The following is a 19,959-nucleotide window of genomic DNA, read 5'->3' as shown; positions in this document are numbered from 1 at the left end:
TAGCATTTTTATCAATGACCCAGGAGAAAGCCCAAAGTGTTCCTAATAAACTTAGCCGATGACATGGGAGTTGCGGTGCGGTAAGTTGTAAAGGTGGTGGGTTACGGATGCACGTGTGCCTCGGTGAGCTGGGCACAAGCAAGCAGTGTGCATTGCAGTACCAAGGGCACCCCGCTCCTCTGCTGGGGGTCCTGCCACGAAGGATGAGGATCCTGCCAGAACACCCCACTGCAAAGTCATTGCCACGAGGGTTAAAGCAAATCTGGGGTAATAGGGACAGGGAAATCGCAGGGAGGGAGGTGCCATCCTCTGTGGCATTGAGGGGTGGAGGATTGCTCTTAGAGGGATGGAGGCAGAGTTGTGGGAATGCGTGACCTGGGGTCCAGGGGCCAGGCACAGTCAGGACTGGGGGGCACTGGTAAGGGGGGAGGGATGGGTAAAGGGGGGGAAGCAGGAACAACCACTGGAAGCATTTAACGGGTAATTCTCCTTCTCTGGAAACATTTACATCACAATTGGCTGTATCTGCTCTAGCTCAACCAGGAATGCTTCCTGTAAGAACTTAATTACCCCTAGGGCCTTGCAATTTATTGGCTGGGTCCAGCATTATCAGTTGAGGCCCAGAACCGAAACAGGCACGGAGCCATAAATAGCCCCGTATCTTCAAAACATCACGTACATATGGGACGTGATCACAAGACAGCAAGAACATACCCTTCCTCGGCACATCAGGAAGACGCTGCCCCTCCGAGCACGCTCCTCCAAACCGTCAGCACAGGCCTGGCCCCACACCAAAACCCAACGCAGCACGGCAGGACCAAGCCCACTGCTCAACCTTGAGCTGGAGAAGGCAGATGGCAACCTAGATCTTCTACAGACCACCTAGGTGACCAGGTTTCTCCTCTCCTCAGCACGTCTCCAGTCTCCCCACCTCACTGTTGCCCTGAGCTCCTCTCCTGGGCAATGCCCGTGGCCCTAAGGGGCGATGCCGTGTGCCTCACAGCATGAGAGCACCACCACCAGTTCCTGCAGGCCAAAACCACCCCGTCACCACGGCAAGGCTCAGGCTCCCCACACTCAATACTACACAAATACAACAAAGAAGAGGCTGCCCACTTTATCGGGCATGTGAAAGTGGAAGATGGAGGAGCAGAGAGGCTGGAGATGGCAGCAGGGCCCAAGGGCCAGGATCGGCCTGTGGCTGCCATCCCTGAGCATGCAGAGACCGTCACGGGGAGCGTTCAGCTGCCGTCCAGCCTGAGGAGAGAGAGCAGGGAGCACAATGGCTCTGCCTCCTCTGTTGCAGAGCAGAGCCAATGAATAAGGGAGGCAGAGACAGAAATGCGCTTAATATGCTGCTTGGGAGGGACAGGCGGGGGAGGAGGGGGGAGGCCGCCAGACAAAGAACAGGGAGATGGAGGAAAAAAAAGGCAGGCGGAGAGCAGGGGAAGGTGAAGCAGGGAGGCAGGAGGACGGGGCTGAGTGTGCAGGGACGGGCACGGGGGTGGTGAGGGCAGGAGCATGCATGAGCCCCACGCCGCGGGACGGAGCCGGGGCGATGCTCGGCAGGGCCAGGCAGCCCCGGCAGGGCCCTGCGGGATCGGCGAGCAAGGCCCAGCGAAATGAAAATCTCTTAACCACGCCGAATTGTTAACTGCCCCCAAATCCTTTTGTGCTGGGGCTGCGAGCTTAAAGGAGCTTAAGCTGTTAGATGCATGAACTTCCCCCATAAATATCCCTCGTGTATGCCGCTGCTGCTGCTGCTGCTGCTGCTGCGAGCCGGTTTGCGCTGTGTTGGCCGGATGAAAAGCCCGGTGGAGAAAATGAGCAGCTCCTTCCAGCTCCTTGCAGCTGCATGGGGACAGGCTGCCCGCTGCTCGGGGCGCCCTTTTCCACCGAGACCCAAAGGCAGCACACGAGTGGGCCGCATCCCCCAGGCTCCTTGCCACGTCCCGCTCGGGCTACTGAGCCGTGTGAGAGCACTTCGCGCCGAAAGCCAGCTCGGATTTGCTTTTGTTTTGCTGCTGGAAAAGGGCCCAGATTCCCTCCCGCCCCTGAAAACACAAGGAAACCTGCCGGCCACATGTATCAGCGGGCTCCCCCCCGAGCCAGACGGCTCACACTGTGGGTGCTGGCACCGGGATGTGATGGGAGCAGGGCAGGGTCACAGGGCTGCAGCCCCGTGGGTCCTCACCCCGTGGAGCAGGGCAGGACAGCCCTATTGACCCAGATGGGGTCATCAGCCCGCTCCCCAGCCCGCTCACTGCCTCACCAGGATCTGGAAGAGGACGGGAATGCTACGGCTGTGTCCCACCACTTCTACGGGACGGCTCCGCTCCTGCCCCCCGCTCACCCCAGCTTTTCTGTCTGGGGCTGGTGGGGGAATTGGAGGAAATGCTCCGATCCCGCAGGACCCCCAGGGCCCCCTCCAGCCCCGCTCGCAGCCCCACAGGCGGCTGCCCCACGGCAAGGGCAGGCTGCCGGCCACCAGGTGATTAATGACAGCGGGGAGCGTGGGGCCACGCGCACGCCAGCACCGGCTGGAGAAACAGCTGCCGAGGTACCGGACCTCCCAAAATCCTGCTGCTGCTGCACAGACAAAGCGGAGAACCCGGCTTTTCTCCTGCTCGCTCCCTCCAGCTCGGCCCCCGGCTGCTGCACCAGGCTGCAGAAGGGGACGCTGCGATGGAGGAGCCGGGCACCCTGCTGCCTTCAGAGGGACAGCCCCGTGGCTGGGCTGGCTCCACGGCTGGGGAGCTGCTTTGAAGGAGCAGCACGAGCTCAGAAACTGAAACTGCATCGGAGCAAAGCGTTGCGCAGGGCTGGGGCTGCTTGGGCAAAAAATCATGATAATAAAAAAGGGCTGAGATGGAAAAGCTCACTTGAATCATTTTGGCTTTCTTGTGTTGCTGTGAGTGCTTCCCTTGGGCACAGCAAAGCACCCAGCCTCCCCCTGAGGCTGGGATTATCGAGGCTCCCTTTTCACATTGCAGCAGTGCTCCCCGTCCCCAGCACCGTCCCTGCTACAGCTGGAGGGCACTTGATCACCTCTTAGCTTGGTGGGAATAGCTGCGCAGTGCCCCCGTGACAGGGGTTTAAAGCAAGGATATTAAAGGATGCCCCAGCACGTCAGGACCTGTAGCTTGACACGAGCAGGCCAGCAGTGGAGGAGCTCTGTCCTCCAGGTGAGCATTCCTAGGAGAAGCCACGTAGCAAAATGAAGATGTCCGTGAAGGGCTTCACTTCTGAACCTTTGGCCTCAACAAGTAACTACTGCGAAATCACTCCCAGATTTTTGAATTTCTCCTCATGCCCTCCCCAGACTCAGCCTTTAGTCCTATGGCAGAGGGACCGCTGTGACTATTCATCCTGCAGGCCCAGCCAAATGCTGCCAGAGACTCTCCCCCTCTCTGGCGTGGCCATCTCCCCACTACCAGCACCTTCCCCGTGCTTGCTTGGAGCTGCAACCCATCCCTTCCTGCAGCTCCTTCCCTGCACAGCACCTGAGGCTCTGCACCGCCTGCTGACGTATCTATAATTGATCTCAGAGAAATTCCAGCTCTGCTCAGTGTGCCGATGCTATCAAAACTGTAATGGGATTTTGATGTTTGGCTGGGACAGGGAAGAAAGAATTGGTTTGCCAAACGCCACGGTTTGTTCTGCTTTGCTTTCTTGCTCCTTTTCTGCAGCTCTCCCACTTCCCCGTCTTCCTAACTCCAGCAGCTCGGAGCACACCCACCCAGCACACTGCTAAGCACATCGTTTTGGCTACTTTCTTCTCACCCATCCTCGGTGCCCATGACCCAATTTCCATCAAAGCAGAGCCCTCCTCTTAGAAGGACACGGTGGATGTCCTGCACCCCTTCCCAGGAGGAACCTCTGGCTACGGAGGGAGCTCGGGAGCCAGGTTTGGCGATGCTCAGCCTGCAGAGGTGAGCCTGGCCACCAGCACCCCATGAACACATCCAGTCCTAGGCCGTATGCACCTCCCCAGCAGAATGCTGCAGGGAACCAGGTCCTTCACACTGCGCGATGTTTGGGTGCCTGGAGCCCTGCTCCCCTTACCCCAGGAGCACTTCAGCCCACACCGAGCCACAGGATGTAAACTGAAACTCAACCAGTTCCTCCTGCGAGGCCCCGTACCTGTTTCTGTGCAACCAGGGAGGAACCTCCCTCTCCTGCAGACCCTCAACACCTCCTCTTGCTCCCTCTTCCATTCTAGCCCCAGAATTTTGGGGGCTGCAGACCAGAGGCACAGCTCAGTGGCACATGCACCATAGCTGAACACACGTCTCTCTAAGAGCCTCTGCAAGGGATGGATGAGCCCCGCTCCCTGCAGACCACGGCTGCAAATCCCAAGCACCAACATCAGCAGAGCCCACCGCGGCAGCAAAATGAGCACCTGAAGCAAGAAGAGAAGCAGTTACCTCTGCAGACGGTCCCGTTTTCCACCGACTCGTAGCCTGCCCTGCACATGCAGCGGCCGATGGGCACCAGCCACTCGCCGTCCCCGTTGCAGTACAGCTTGATGGGCACATCCACCTCCTCCGCGTTGGTGATGCACGTCCCCCGAGCCGCCACCAGGGAGGTGCTCTCCGCTCCTGAAAGAGTTTCTTGGAAGACAGCCCCGTTCTGGATCACACGGGGACACTTGCGGTAGAAGACGCGCACTGCGATCAAAGACATGCAGCCTCCATAGTCCTGGAAGGCCAGGTAGAAACCGTTTTTGGAGACGGGCCCAAAGCTGCGCACCTCGGTGTTGATCTTCATCACCCGCCCACCTAAGTCCACCTGTGAGAAGCTCTCGTCGGCAGCAATTGTATCTACCTTCATCCAAGGGTTTTCCATCCAGTTGGGAAAAGTCTTGGTGGCAGAGTCAAAGTCTGATTCGTAGTAGTAGAGATTAAAAGTCTCCTTACAGGAGCCTGGGACGTTAGGGATGCTGCTGCAGTCCCGGACGGAAAATTTCATCTCCACGTGGATGCGGTGTGCTCCTCGCCTCCGGATGTACTTGGTCCGGAGCCAGTTGTTCTGGCTGGATTCAAAGACGTTGCACACCTGGTAGGTGCGGATTGTGTTCATGTTCTCGTCGTATCCACTCACCTCTTCCCACTGCGGACAGAAAGAAAGTCAGTGGGCTGCACGGCACCGAGAGACACGGGATTAAATGGGGCTCCCACCTGCTTTGCCTCTTCCCAGTCCCCTCGCACGCTGAGCGGGCACACTGGCCCCGTACGAGCTGTGCCACACCGTGCCCATGCTGGTGTCAATCCCAATCCCAACCATTTTGGGTAAAACGTCCCCACACATGGCCTGGGTGCGTCGGGGCACGGTGGGGCCACGCACCGCGCCGGCAGCGGTAATGGCTTTAGCAGGGGCTCCCCCCGAGCGGCTGCGCGGCGCTGCAGAGGCCTCACAACTGCAGAGCCTCCCGGCAAAGTAACACGATGCCTTTAGCAGATGTATTCCCCCCGGTGCCGCTACGGTTACAAACGTGGCAGACAGACTCTGCTTTCTCAGGAGTTCGCAACGTGACTGCAAAACCTCCTCCAGGCTGCAGCTGGAGCACGGCGCAAGGTGCAGGCAGCCAGCGGGCTGGCAAAACCCCTCAGCATCCCCCCGGGGACTGGGGATGGAAAGGGCAGCTCAGGGCCCCCTCCAGCGCTTCACCATCCGTGGGATCCCACCCTGCCTCCTCGACCAAGCCCACGGTTCAGGATGTGCAGTAAGAGACTGGCCAGCAGCCAGCGGGAAGGTTTACGGGAGCCTGCCTGACCTCGCCATGTATCCAGAACGGGGGACGTGCTGGGTTTGATCCCTCTGGTGGCCCTCATCCTACAAGGACCAACTTTTTTTGGTGTGACACAGGGGCCAGCCCCCAGCCGGAGTGCCCTCTGTCTTAAAAGTGAGCCTGTGGCATGTCGCACGGCTTGTGGCCCTGCAGTAGCATCCTTCCCAGCAACACAGCTCACAGTCAGTGTATTTTCCCTGCAAATAATCTCGGGTTTCCCCATGGGAAGGTCAGCCCAGCTCCTCCCAGCTGACTAACAGCAGCAACCAGCTCTGCTCAGGGCAGCTACACCACCACCCTTACCTGCACCCACTCCTGGCTGGCCATGTCCAGGTCTCTGCCCTTTTGTCTAGTCCTTCAGGGCGTGTTGCTGTCTCCATCCTTTGTAGGACGGGGAGACACTTCAGAGCGGGTCAGAGATGGGATTTACCCGCTGGGATCCAGCAGGATTCCTGTCACTGAGGACCCCACCAAACCGTGCTGCTGAACACCCTGGGCAGATTGCACCAGAGAGGTGACCCAGGGAAGGAGAAGGGAGGAGGAAAATCCCTTTCTGTCCTGGGTTTGGCAAGGCTCCATGGCAGCAAGGGTGAGCAAGGGCCCAACCACCATAGGGATTGGGGTCCAGCTAAAGTGACACAACCCCAGCCAGCTGGAGCAGCTCCCCGTGAACTTGTCCATAAACCTGCTCAGGTGGAAACCGAGCTGTTTCCCACCGAAATTCACCGTGCATGGCACAGCCCTGCCCTGGCAGCACTGCAGCACCCAGGGCAGGACAGCAGCACAGAGCTGATGCTCCTGGTGCTCGGATCCAGCACCCGTGCCAGGACCAAGGGCTGCAGTAAAAGCCCTGCGGGAGCAGAGCCGTCCCCATATCCCCGCCCTGTGGCCAGCAAACAGCTTCACAAGGGCACTCAGGACTGCAGAGAGAGGCTCCCGAGATGAGAGACAGATTGCTTTTTGCACATCAAGGCTAACAGCTGAACAGAAGGCTGTCAGGGAAGATCCCTAAACAGCTCCAACCATTGCTGATTGGCCATGGCTGCAAATCTGCTCCCGTTGTGGGGAGGGAGGGGAGGAGAGCATCCTCTCAAAATGCAGGGGGAGCCTTTGCTTTGTTTTCCAGTAACAAATTTGGCATGCTAGTGGAAAAATGCAGGATCTCTCTGCTTTTTAGGGCACTGCTGGGGTGAAAGGACCAAGGGCAAGACATAAGAAAACAATTACTTCCCCTGCCCTGCCTCTGACTTGGCTCTGCCTTGCCTGGACCACTCCAAACCAGCACATCAGCCACCAGGGATGACAGTACCTGGGCTCAGGGATGCCCAGCACCTGACCTGTCCCTCATTCCTTCCTGCATGGCCCCAGGGAGGGCTCAGGACACAGCCTTGAGGAGCTCAGCACCGTGAGGCAGGAGGCGCAGGTGGTGGAAGGCGTCTCTGCAGCCTGAGGCTCACGGTGGATGGTGGAGGCAGGGCAAAGGGAGAGCTACGAACAGCACAGGAGCTCCACAGCAAGGGAAAAAAAAACTAATAATAATTAAAAAAGCTACTTTTAGCCTACTAATAATCAGAAATAAAATACTAAACAGAGCAGCAATCAGGGGCTTCTTCCAGGTGACCCTGGTTGCACCCGTCCTTGCTGAAGCTGCATCATCCATGGGGGCAGGAGGTGACCCCACCAGCAGCACCAGCACCATGCTGGGCTTTCCGAAAGCCTTCTTCCTAAGAGGCTCCCAGGAGGGATGAGGGACCGAGCAGGATGCCCAGGGTCAGCTCAAGGTGCCCAGCACGGCGAGCAGGGGCTGTGTGGGGCCGCTGGCACCGCTGGCCGAGCCGATCCCGCAACGCCCCGCTCCCGAGCTCCCTTCTCCCAGCTGGGAGAGAAAGTCACCCCTGTGCATCAGCCCCTCATCGCTTAATTAGAAGCTTCTCCCTTTCTCCTCGCTCTCTAATTAACATGCCGGGAACTCAAAAGAAGAAGGCAGCACAATAATACGGAGAGACGGCTTCCAGCAGGCCCAGGCCTCATTACCGCGGGGCTGGCGAGCTGGAAGCAAGGCGTGCTTTACATATGGAAAAACCGCAAACAAGAAAGGCTGGGCGAGGAGAGAAAAAGACTTGACCTCTGCTCCTGCCCATTGTGTGCCCGTCATCCCCCCTCGGCGGCCGGGCTGGAGCTGGTGGGGCGGTCGGGCTGGCAGGCGGGTGCGGGGCTTTATCATGGTGATGGGGGACCGGTGCCGAAAGCCCCCCGCGCCCCGGCACCGCGGGTCGGCCAGGCAGACCGAGGAGGCCGCTCTCTCGCAGGGTTTAATCTCCTCCACAGAGGCTTTTCTCATCCGTTTCTTTTCTTCTGCCAAGCTGGCTCCGGGAGAGGGCTGTCAGCCCCGGGGTGAGGCCCAAAGGAATGTCTTCATCTGGCCCCGGCCGAGGCTGGGTGCTGAGCCTTCAGCATGCGTGGGGAAGGGAATTCGGCTTCAGCTGCCAGACCCAAGGGTGAGCACAACGCTGTGTGAGGGGGCACAGCTTGGCTCGGGGTGCTGCGAGGGTCCCTTGCCAGCCTCACCTTCAGCCCAGCGCTGGCTGGAGGCAGCCAGTGGGTGTCAGGCACCACGGCCCCAAGCTGCTCCCAGCCACCGCGGGCAGAGAGGGGAGGGATGCTCCAAGCATCTCAGTGCCCCACACAAATCCTCTGAGAGACAGAGGTGGCCGGGGCCTCTTCCATACGTGCAGAGACACGCTGCCTTGGCCAAGCTCTGGTTTGAAGGAGCTTGTCCTGGGTGGCCTTGGGATGGGGCCCAGGGGATTCCTGGTGACAGTAAAGTGGAGAGAATCAACACCGAGCTAGCAAAGGTCCTGCTGTGAGTTGCTGGGTGTTCTTAACAGCCGTGTCTGGGTCCATGTTACCCCAGGGCCATATTGCTAAGTGTGCAACCTCTCAGGCCAATGCCCTGATCCTGTCCTGCGGCAGGTGATGAGCAATAAGATAACACGTGAGATTCTGGGGACAAATGATGGTGGCCTTCGCGTTTCATTCCTCCTCCTCCTTCTCCCTCCTCTTTAACTGACTACAGGGCAGCTTCACAGCGAGTTTAAGTCCTCCAACATCACGTGAGCCTGATGCTGTGAGGTGAGAACTGCCCTTCTTGAACATGGGATAGTCTGGGGAAGTAGAAAGAAAGCTACCAGAAACTAAAATTGTCTTCATGTTTTTATACTCTTTTATATTTTTTATATATTTTTATAAGTGCCAAAGCACTTCAGCAGGTGCCTTTCACTGAGCAACCCCACCTGCAGCCCGGAGACCACAGCCCTGGCACGCAGCTCCCGTACAGCAGGAGGATGACTTACCCCCGAGGGAGGATGCACCGTCCAGCCCAGCTCTGCTGTGGCCGTTGTGGAGTCCATCAGCGTCTCTGCAGGAGGAAGGAAAAACAAGGAGTCAGTGTTGGTCTGGGGCTTGAGGATGGTGAAGGGGCAGGAGGAGGAAAGGAGGTCTTCCAGGGCTTGCTCCTCACCCTCCCTCCATCCCCCTGCTCCAGCCCTACCATTGCTTTTCCCCCTCTGCCTGTGCTCAGGTAGGTGCAGGCAGCGAGCAGGCAGCAGGGACACGAGCACTGTGTCTCCCTGCTCTGCAGGGACCTGGCTCCCTCATTCCCTGCAGTGTCCAGCTGGAGTTTCCTCCTCAAAATCCAAAATCACAGCCTGGGAGCAGCTCTGCAGTGGTGGCTGAGGAGGAGCCCTGGCCCGGACAGGTTTTTTTTGCAAAAGTGAGATGTTTTTTCTCAGCACTGTGCATGGCAGGCAGAATCCTTGGCCTTGCAGTAGCCGACAGGAAGGAACAGCACTTCAAGGACTTGCCATACTTAAAAATTAAACCAATATTAAAGCCATTTTTCCAGGCAATTTGGGCAGAAATAAGTCAGATGCTGCCACAGCTGATCAGCACTGAACAGATGCAGAAGGTGGCTTCCTAAGCCATGCAGGCAGAGAACTTTCTGGACAATGCTCCTCGTCCTTCCTAAAACTCATCGTATCTCCTGCACTGATGGTTTTTTCATCCTAATTAGCTATTGGCTGGCATAATTACACCCGGCTGATGGCAAGAGAAGGGATGCTTGGGTTATGCCCTGCCAATACTTTGGGTAAAGTGTGGGAATGTTCCCCAGCCAGGGGAAAGCGTAAAGCTTGCAGGAGAGACTGTACAAGACAGAGGCCAGACAGTGCTTCTGTGGCTAAGCCCCAGGTGATGGCCACGGAAGAAACCATCTCTCTCTGCTCTGCATGGAGAACATGAACCAGCTCTTGATTTGAGTGCACGCGCTCGGGATGCCAACTACATTTGCACGGATGCTGGAAAGCATCCACTGCATGCACAATCAAGACACAAGCATGAAATACAGCCTGCAGCTTCCCTTCCCCTGCCCTCCCAATTACCGTGGAGCAGGCAAGGAAACGCTGAAGTTTTAGGGCTCTCTGGCTCTCAAGAAAAAGCACGTTACGTGCCAGGTGTACACCCACACAGCCACAGCCTGCTCACTGAGAGCACTCCAACGGGACAGACCCTGTTAGTAGGGATCTCCAGTCACCAGCCTACAGACCCAAGACCCAGTTCCCCCAGCAGAAGGAGGGCTGGAGACTTCCTGGCTGCAACTGTGTCCTGGTGCTGCTCCTGGCCACCAAAAACCACGAGCATCCTGCCACAGATTCCCAACAAGCGTCTCCACCTTTTCCACTTTCACTGAACACAAAGGAAGAAAAGACCGACCTTGTGCAAATCCATCATCTGAACAGACAAAGCTGGATGCAGAAACGGCAAAATGGTTGTTATTCAGCCTGCTGAGCAGTCCACGTAAGTTCTCTTTTCCCATAAGTGAGCTAAAAAGTGCCTCGGCATAGATATGCTACTTGCACCTACTTCTAGCAGTAAATCATTTTCAGGCTGTGGGTTGTTCGTTACTCCTGGTTAGAGCCAGCGGTTTCCAGTTCACAGGAAACCAGCATTTCAAAATTTGGTTTTATTCCAAAAGTGGAAAGCAAAAATAGTCCTTTTCCCACTCAGAAAAGTTCTGGAAAATAGCTAGCACAGAAATGTTGTCATTCAGATTTATGAAATTTCTTTTTAAACTGGGTATTTGTTTACATAGTTTAATAATAGTGTTTATTTTATCAAAGTATCTGGCTTTTTCATTAAAACACCAGTGGCACTTTGATCTAGAAGGAAAACAACATTTTTCACTCAGTGCTAGCTAGAATCTGCATTACTTAAAAAAATAAAAATAAAAAACCCTATTTGTTAATTTATTGTAACTATCAATGACAATGATGCGTAGTAAATACATTAATAGCAGTGACTCATGTAAGAGAAGATACGCTCTAAAACAGTATAAGTAATTCCCCAAATAAAAACAATATTCTGAAATATTTTGCATTTTTAAAGCCTTTTCTTTTATAAAAACTTGGTGCGGTGGAAATGTGCCCAGCACATTAATGCAGAGCATTGTCCAAAGCCCTCGCCCTTGCCCCTAACCCACAGCCGAAGAGTTTCCCATCTCCTCTGGGACATGCATCTGCCCAAGCTGGCCCAAGGACATTCATCTTCATAAATCATTAAGGTTGGAAAAGATCTCCAAGATCATCTGGTCCAACCATCCCTCTACCACCAACGTCACCCCCAAACCACGTCCCTAAGCACCACGTCCAACACAAGCTAACAAGGAGCAGAAAACTGCAGGTTTCAAGCAGGTTTTTCCAAAGGTCAATTATCTTCTCCTAAAACAATCTATCTTCCATTACTTTTAGTCTGAACTTACGCTGCCAGTTATTAGATTTCCTTTTACTTTCACAAAGACTCTGTTACCCAAAACCTCCTTTCCCTCCTGTGCTGCTTACCAGTGCCAAATGAATCATCTCTCAGCCTTCCTGAAGATAACTAGATTAACCGAGAGCCCTTATTCTTTCACTCTAACACAGTTCCTTTTCTTTGAGGCTTCTCTTTATCAACCTTCTTCATTTAGGGTGGACCCCAGGCTCGTGGTCCCCACTGCACACAGCTGTAACATCTCTTTGTGCCCCTTTTTACACATCTCTTCCAGCAAATTGTCTCCCTGGCTAATGTCCAGAAAGCATTATGGGATCAGTTGACACGTCAGCATTTGGCAGTAGTTGCCTGAATTCCGTAAAATTACAAATAACTGGTCCCCACAAATTCGAGCAAACCTCATTAGCTGCACTGACAGCAAGCGTGCATGTGAAGCCAGGTTGGATTTCAAGGGTGGTGGTGGGATAGATCCACCACCCATTGCTGGCTGACCTCAAAACACACTAACGATGGCCTGCCACCAAGTTATCTCACCTGTATACCTGGACAAAAGCTCCTCACACCCCCCACCTGAGCTCGGAGAGGCTGTACAATCCTCCAGGGAGGCTCACTGTCTCATCCTTCAGAAGTTGCTTATTTCTAGGCAAGGGAAGCACGTTAATTCTTTTCTCCAGCCAACTAAATCAGGAGCAGTGTCCAATAACCCAGCATATTCCCCATCTGCAGTGGCTTCTCTCTGCCTCTCTCCCAGACTCAGAGCACTTCAAATCTCCATGGCAAGAAACTGCTGTGGGGGGTCAAAGGCCCTGGGAAGATGCAGCCAAGCCGTGCTCTGTCATCTCATCCCGAAAATGCTGGCACTGAGTGTGAGCTAATGATCAATAAACCAGGAAGGTTTAATATGGAGAGATGAGGACTTGCTGCCCAGCTCAGCTGCTCAAGAAAAAGGCTGTGGTGCTGCCAGGGCTTACTTCTCCTTCAGCTAGGTGGGATTCTGCCGCTGCAGGTCTGTGGGAGATCACCAAAGAGGAGTTTGGAAGGTGACTGTGGTCTGTAAGGATCTGCGCTGGAAGAAAGCAGCAGCACGCAGAGCTCCTTAGCCCACGAGGGAAATTGCAGCTACCGCTTTGCCTGGGAGCTGAGCCCAGTAAAGCAGATGGAAAACAAGGTTTTGTTCTAGCAGGGAAGGCATTCACCTCTGAAAACCAACCATCAAGAGGTGCAATCCTAGTACCATTTGGATCCTTCCCCATCCCGGGTGAGGCAGAATCTGGGCAAGCACGTGCTGCAGGAGCAGGAGCTGGGCAGGAGGCCACCGTGGTTCCTCCTGGCCCATCAAGGTACAATAACCTGGGAGATGCTCATGCTGGCAGCACAGACATCTCTGAGCGGATCAGTGGCTCACCTTCAGGTCCCAAGATGTCAGCTGTGCACAGGCCTGCTGCAGGTGAGAGACTCCTACAAGGTGTGATACACCCCAAAGAGCAGGAGCCTACTGTCCTCCAGAAGCAAGCCCTCCACACGCAGCAGTCCCAGCGGGGCTCAGCCCACAGCGTGCTCAGCCCCTGGCACCCGTTGTGACCCACGGTGTGTTGGCAAGGCAACCCAGCAGCTCTTCTGGTTCCAAAGGCTGTCCCTACGCCCACACCCTGCTCCAGCCCCCCAGCAGGCCCAGCTCCTGCACCAGCATCCTGCAGACTACATGGACGGACCGATTTCTGGATGGGCAGCCCCAAAACCAACCCCTAGCACAGAGGGGGGAAGTCGCCTGCTTCGGCTAGCAGATTTAGCAGCTTTGCTCGCTGCCGCTGCTGACACTTCCCCAACACCATCCTCCTGGTTTGGCAGCTCGGATGACACCCAAGAGCTGGGGGCTGCTTGCAGGAAGGTGCCGCAGCAGGTCCAGGCACTCCGGGACCCCCAGCACCCTGCACAGGGCGACCCTGCACCAACAACAGTGTCGATGCAGAGCAAACCCCCCCAGGAGCAGCACGGGTGGGTGTCTGGCCCCTGGCCCATCTCTGGTGGCTGGCGATAGCTGCAGCGCCGTGAAATGCTCTTGTCGGAGCAGTATTTTCTCAATATTGTTGTTTGTGTTATTCCCTCCCGCGTGTTTATCTGCAGATTCACATGCTACCCACAGCATTATAAATAAACCTGCAGCTGCTCGAAACTAGCAGACGCAACTCTGGCCTGCTTCCCACCAGAAACCGCACTGCTCCCCGCGGGACGGTTAGGAGATAAGTGCCTGTCCTTTTCACTTTGAAGATGCTTTCAATAAGCAACTTTCTGCCAGCGCTGGGGCCCGTTGCTGTCACGGCCTACCAGGGGAGGCACTGCTGCTTGCTACAGGAGCACGTCGGGGTCTGCGGCCTCTGCCCCACGCTGGATCCCAGCTCAAGCCCTTGGCATGCAGAAATTTATCATTGCCACCACGCCACGGCCCCCACGCTCACAGCAATCACCGGGGAGAGGGGCTCCTACGTTCCTGCCTCACCTCCTTGCTGCTCAGCCACAGGTGAAATGAGTGTGGGGGTCTCGGCTGCACCAGCTCGGCCCATCTGGGAAGGTCAGGACCGAGACCTGGGAGCTGGGAGGAGAGGACAAGGATCACGGTGGGTGCTGGTTGGGGTCAGGGCCTCCACCACGGGATGCCCAGGGCTGGGGATGGAGAGTGACAGGACCAGGAGACAGTGGCAGAGAGGCTGGAGGGGCAAGGGATTAGCAGGGGATCTGTGCGCGCTGCAGACACACTTCTCCATGTCCGGAAAAATAACTTCCATGGAGTTTTGCCAATTCAGACCAATTTAGAACATCTGGACCTGGGTTTCTCAGAAGTCCTGGCAAATCCTTGACGTTTGCAGGCTCCAAACTCATCCAGATAAAGAAACAGCTGGACAAATAAATAGCCCCACAGATAGCTGAGGCCTCCACCCTCATTTTTCCACCCACAGCTTTTTCCCTTCACCTTTCACTTCGCATGTCAGCTCCTCTCTCAGAGCAGGGCACTTGCCAGTGTTTTAACCCTGGTACAACATTACTAACGCAAGGTACAAGCTCCTAGGCTGACCCAGAATTAAAATGATTGTGGCCAAGGCTGGATGTGCAGGCAAGAAGTTACCCAGACCTCACTGATGGAGCGAAGTCACCCCGAGTCAGCCAAGGCAGACACGGGTTAGGCTGTGCATCATTACCAGAGGAGGGCCTGGAAGCCCAGCAAATGCACCTCATCAGATTAATCCACACTGGAGTGACACTGAAGGGAGGGAAGACCCTGGCGCTGAGCGAGACTCCGTGCTGGAGCCCAGCAAAACATCCCATGGCTCTGTACGGGCACACGTGCTCGTGGAACGGCGTTTCCAGCCCGGCCTCAGGTGCAGCCACCACATCCCCACGCAGGAGGGGCAGTTAATGAGAAACCCGTCTGTCCCCCGCCCCACGGAGCCCTCGCTGCAGATCTATTTATCCTTCCAGCAGTTGAAAGGCTCCTCTCTGCCTCCCGTGCTTTACTGGAGCCTTATTATAATATTTTTGCCAGCAAGAGCTAAGAGGGGCTGAGCAAACCCAGTGGCCTTTCCCTGCAGCACTGAGTTTTGCTTTGCCTGGCCGGTGGCCAGCGGAACAAACTGAAACCCAATCCCCCCCCGGCCGACCCGCTGGCGCGGTAACAGCACGCTGCATTGTGAGCCGGCGGCTACAGGATATTTTGGATACTTCACTCAGGGATCCACTTAAACTCCAAGAGGGAGAGTGATTGATAGGGAGCGAGGAGAAGCAACGACTGGGCTGGGATGGGAACTGCCCGCATCCTGCCCAAAGCCCCAAGCCCCCAAGGCCACCCCGTGCTGCAGGAGCGGTCTGTGCCGGCAGGCCCAGCATGGTGAGAAACCAGGTGGAGACAGGTACCTGGTTGTTCAACCCCTTGGCCTGGAAAATAGGGTCCAGACAGATTGAGAGACCTACAAACAGAGGCAACGTCCAGCATCTTCACCCTCCAGAGCATATCTGATCTCCTGGGGGTGAACAAGGCAAGAAGGGGGAGGCCCAACCCCTGACAAATTACATAGCTCTGGCAAGGGAAAGGTCACACCGCAACCCAGGAGCCCCACAGCGAGCTCCCTCTGCGTCCCTCTGGTACTGGAGGGAGGACAAAAACCCCAGCTCTAATGGAGAACTGGAGATCGAGCCTCAGGCATCCAAAGCAAACTGGGACCAGCTCTGGGACCACTCTGGGTCAGACGTCACCACGGGCAGGAAGGTGCAAGGGACGAGGACCATGCCTCCTGTCCTGCTTGATGATCATTTGTGCTCCTTCCCCAGCATCAAAGCATGAACGCAGCCAGCTCTTCAGCCCCACGCAAGAGGCTGAAGAGTGCCTGCAAGGGGCTCCTTCAGGGATGGCAGCAGGGCCTGTGAGCTCAGCCCTGCTTCTCCTAGTTTGGAAGCCATCAGCCATCACAGGCACTGCCGGGACACTTAAAACCAGCACAAAGAGGGGTCAAGCCAAGCTCTGGGTCTTGCAAGTCGCCCAAGCACGTGTCTTCCTTTCTAACCACCCAGCCGACCATCAGCCCGTCCACACGCAGTAATGCTGCCAGGCAGAGCCCGCTGCCTGCCCCATCCACCTTACAGGAGGGAAACAGCCTGGCCCCAGCCCCTAGGAGGACTGAGAGGGGCTGGGGCTCCGCAAAGAATTCCGATTTTGTGATCTTCCAGGCTTGGGACTCTGTTGAAGACGCAGGTTAGGCTGGCTGCAAGAAGGGATCACGCTAGGCCTGGCTGTCGCTGCCCCGGGCCGTCACTGCACATGCGTCCCGGCCACTCCGTTTCCCGACTTTGGCTGCCCCAGAGGTCAGCAGAAACCCGATAACCCCACCGGGGGACCCCAGAAAGCTGCCCCAGCAGCACCAGGGAATGCAGCCCCGGCTGGCAGCGCCTGCCCCGAGAGGAGCCGGGGTTTGTAGGTGGTCTGAGTTCAGCCGAGGGCAGGCTGCCGAGCAGAGACAATGCAGATGCTAAATGCCAGCGAGCAGGGGCCCTCCCGCTGCTCCCGGGAATGCAGTAGCCACACAGAAGACACAGATGCAGACATTTAACAGCCATTGCTACTGTCAGCGCTAATGACTCAGTCTCTGCAGTCACACAAACCCCATTGTCTGCGGGACACCTTGCGGGAGGGAGGCCCAGGGGTTAAAAAAGCCTCATCCTTACCCGCACCCAGCCTTATCCGCCCTGCCAGGATGGATCCAGCAGACACCGAGACCCCTCTGGGCAGGACACAGCCTGGCCATGTCCCCCTGGCAGCCCTGGGTTCCTCTTCCTCAGCAGCAGCCACAGAGCCCTGGGGCTGGAGGCCCGGTGCCCCTGAGCTGCTCCTGTAGGTGTTTTGGCCCTAGAGGAAGCTTTACAAGATCATAACCTGCTCCCACCATCATCACACAATCACAGAACTGTGGGGTTGGAAGGGACCTCGAGAGATCATCAGGTCCAGCCCCCCTGCCAAAGCAGGTTCCCTACAGCAGGTTGCCCAGGTTGCTCCTCAACACCCAGGCCCCACAGGATCCTCTGTCTCATACAAGCATTTGTGCCTGGGCACAGGGGTGAGGGGACCTTAGGACATCTGGGATGAAGCAAAAAGCCCGGAGACTGAGTGGTATCACCAGCTACGCAGCACATGCTGGGCCTTTGCACGACATCCATCCCTTTTCCTCACCAACCTCGTTCATCATCTGATTCAACGAGTGTTGACAGGACCAGGAGGAGCAGCATGAGCACGGGGCATGGATTTTGGATAGCTCTGGCTCCTCGTCCCTGTGGGGCCGTGCCCTGACCGCCCTACCCAGAGCGGGGGGAGCGCACAGCTCAGGTGCGTGCGGTGATCCCCATCCCACCTCCCAGCACCCCTGGCACTAAACGAGGTTTTGTCACCCACCCAGGATGACAAAAGGTGGTGCAGGCTGGAAGCAGCTCCTTCCCAGCAGGCTGCGGAGCCCTGCTCAGCATCCTGATTGAGCTGTCCTTAATGGGCTTCAATTTTAATTTGCTTTTATTGGAAAACACAGATGGTCACCCCTCCTCCCCCCCACCCGAACATATACAGGGTAATAACATTTACAGGGGAAAAGATATCATCTCCAAAGACAGCCAAAGCTCCAGCAAGAGCCCCAGCAGCACACAGTGACACGCAGCTGCACAGCCCCGTGCCTGGCTTGTAAAGGCAGGGCCACACTGAGCACAGGCACGCCGGGGGCAAGGAAAGTGGGGAAAGGAGACCAGGACCCGGTGAGTGAGAGCTGAAGACCAAGCCTGGACCCTGGTGTGTCCCAGCAAGCCTGGCAGTGCCAGCACATTCACCTGGTTAGCTTCTTTCCTGACCAGATCCTGCCAAATGATGTCAGGGGGTGCCCACAGCAATCCTGTCCTTGCAGTGCTGCTGCCCGGAGCTGGAGGGGATGCGCTGGTGGTCCCATCCCAGCAGAGCCAGCCCCTGTCTGAAGGGTCCAGCTGGTTCTGAGCACCCACGGACGCCCACCAGGCACCTACAGCGGGCAGGATGAGCCCAGTCGCAGCGAGGAACCGCTCCCAACAGCCTGGAAAGGAGAAACCTGCCATGCTCCCCACATCCTGGCAGCAGCAGCTAGGAGCAAGGGGACCAGCAGAGCTGCAGTGCAATGCCCACAACACACGCACCTCTTCTGGCTTCTGCCTGGGACAGCAGAACGGCGAGCAGGGCTGGAGAGACCCCCAGGAAAGAAGGAACACCCGGAGGCACCTGACTTGTGCCTGAGCACCCAAAAACTGGCACCTGCAGGTGCTCCCGCTCCTCCAGCACTGCCAGGCCCATCCGCACGGAGCCCAAAGGCCTGGGTGATGAGGGGGTCCCGGGCCTTTTCCCAGCCCCAGCCAGCCAAAGCACAGGGCATGCAGCTGAGCGGGGATGCTCTCCGACGCATGTTTGGCGCCATGCGCCTACCTGCCAGCCAAGCGTTCCTGCTTTTCACTGTTTTTACTGACAGGCTGTAAATTTGCTTCTGGTTGGCAGCCCCAAGTGGGAACAGCTTAAGAGGAACCACATGGCCAGCTGCAGGCTCGTCTGTGCCAAGCTGCAGAGGGGTGCGCCGTGCCCCCCAGCTGGCTGCGACAGCAGGGGCCTCCGGGCTGGGCTCCCAAACCACGGGGAGCCTCTCCCCAAGACAGACGCAGGAGCTTCCAAAATCCTTGGCAAGGGGCTGGCACAGTGATCCGTCTGAGCTCCTTCTAGCAGGTCCTGAGGCTAGAGAATAAGGCAGCATCTCTCCGCAGCCCCCCTGGTGTCCCTGGGGGCTAGCGCACAGCCACACCAGAAATGTGAACCCCGCATCTCCGCAGGCCCCACACCACAGATAAAGCTGCGATGGAGACGGCAGCTGTTAACAGTGGGTATTTTTAGTGAGCTGCAAATGTTTCCTCCGCGGGGAAAACTCTATCTTCAATACCTCACCACGGAGAGGGATTCCTCTTTCATGCATGGGTAATTCATTACACACTCGTCTAACCTCCCTTGTCAGCGCGTTGAACCAAGGGGCCACCCCGCCAGCGGATGGCACGAGGCTGGTGCTGGTCCTGCACGGGCAGGAGACAGCAGAGCAAACGGGATGGGGAGCATGGACACCATCTCTAGAAAAGCCTCGTCCTCGCTTCACCAGCACTCCTTTTCTCTCTCTGAGCCACTTCTCTCTGAGCACAGTGCTCGCTGGATGCTCTCGGCCAGCAGCAGCAGCTGTGGATGAGCAGGCAGAGCATCGTCTTGTACCTGTCTAGGAAAAGAGCACGTTGATTCAGTCCAGCATGTCTGAATCACAGGGACAGCGTAGGTGACACCCAGTTGCTGGCACTGCGAGGAGGCAAACGCCAAGGACCCTCCTGGCGAGCAGAAGTGGGATGCCCAGGGCAGAAAACCAAGTTGCACACGCAGGACAGCCCCTGGGAGCTCTCTGTGCTGGGCCCACCCAGAGACACCACGAGATGGAGAGGTCAGTGCCCAGGAACGGGGTGGAAAAGAGCAGCTCCCACACAGATCAGCTGTGGGACTGCCGGGGGAGCTCACCCTCAGGTCCTTGCCAGCCCCATCCAGTGCCTCCTTCCTCCTCCTCCATCCTCCTCCTCGGCCCCTCTCTGTCCTACCTGGGTCCCTGCTGCCCCCAGGCGCTGGCCTCTGCCTGGGCTGCTCCAAGCAGCCTCCTGGCACCAGGGGCTGTGCTCGTGTCCCACAAGGCTTCCCTCCCCTTCCTGGAGACTACCGCTTAAAGAGGCTCATTTCCAATACACAGCAAACCCGCAATCAATGTGGGCAATCACAACGCAGA

The 19,959-nt window shown here is 56.8% G+C and overlaps 1 protein-coding gene across 4 annotated transcripts in view; it reads right to left on the bottom strand.

The window, feature by feature from the left end:
* The window catches only part of EPHB2 (EPH receptor B2), a 115,744-nt gene that overhangs the window by 67,148 nt on the left and 28,637 nt on the right, over positions 1-19,959 (bottom strand). For all 4 annotated transcript variants that reach the window (XM_038166708.2, XM_038166709.2, XM_027443044.3 and 1 more), the window contains exons 2-3: positions 9,145-9,209; positions 4,428-5,112 (exon numbers count right to left, since the gene is read on the bottom strand). In XM_038166708.2, coding sequence (XP_038022636.1) covers positions 4,428-5,112; positions 9,145-9,209 — 750 coding nt within the window. The remainder of the gene's footprint in view (positions 1-4,427; positions 5,113-9,144; positions 9,210-19,959) is intronic.

Source organism: Anas platyrhynchos, chromosome 22 (assembly GCF_047663525.1).
Source record: "Anas platyrhynchos isolate ZD024472 breed Pekin duck chromosome 22, IASCAAS_PekinDuck_T2T, whole genome shotgun sequence".
Classification (NCBI taxonomy): domain Eukaryota; kingdom Metazoa; phylum Chordata; class Aves; order Anseriformes; family Anatidae; genus Anas; species Anas platyrhynchos.
Note: the sequence above shows the minus strand (reverse complement) of the source record. Positions and strands in the feature narration are given on the sequence as shown.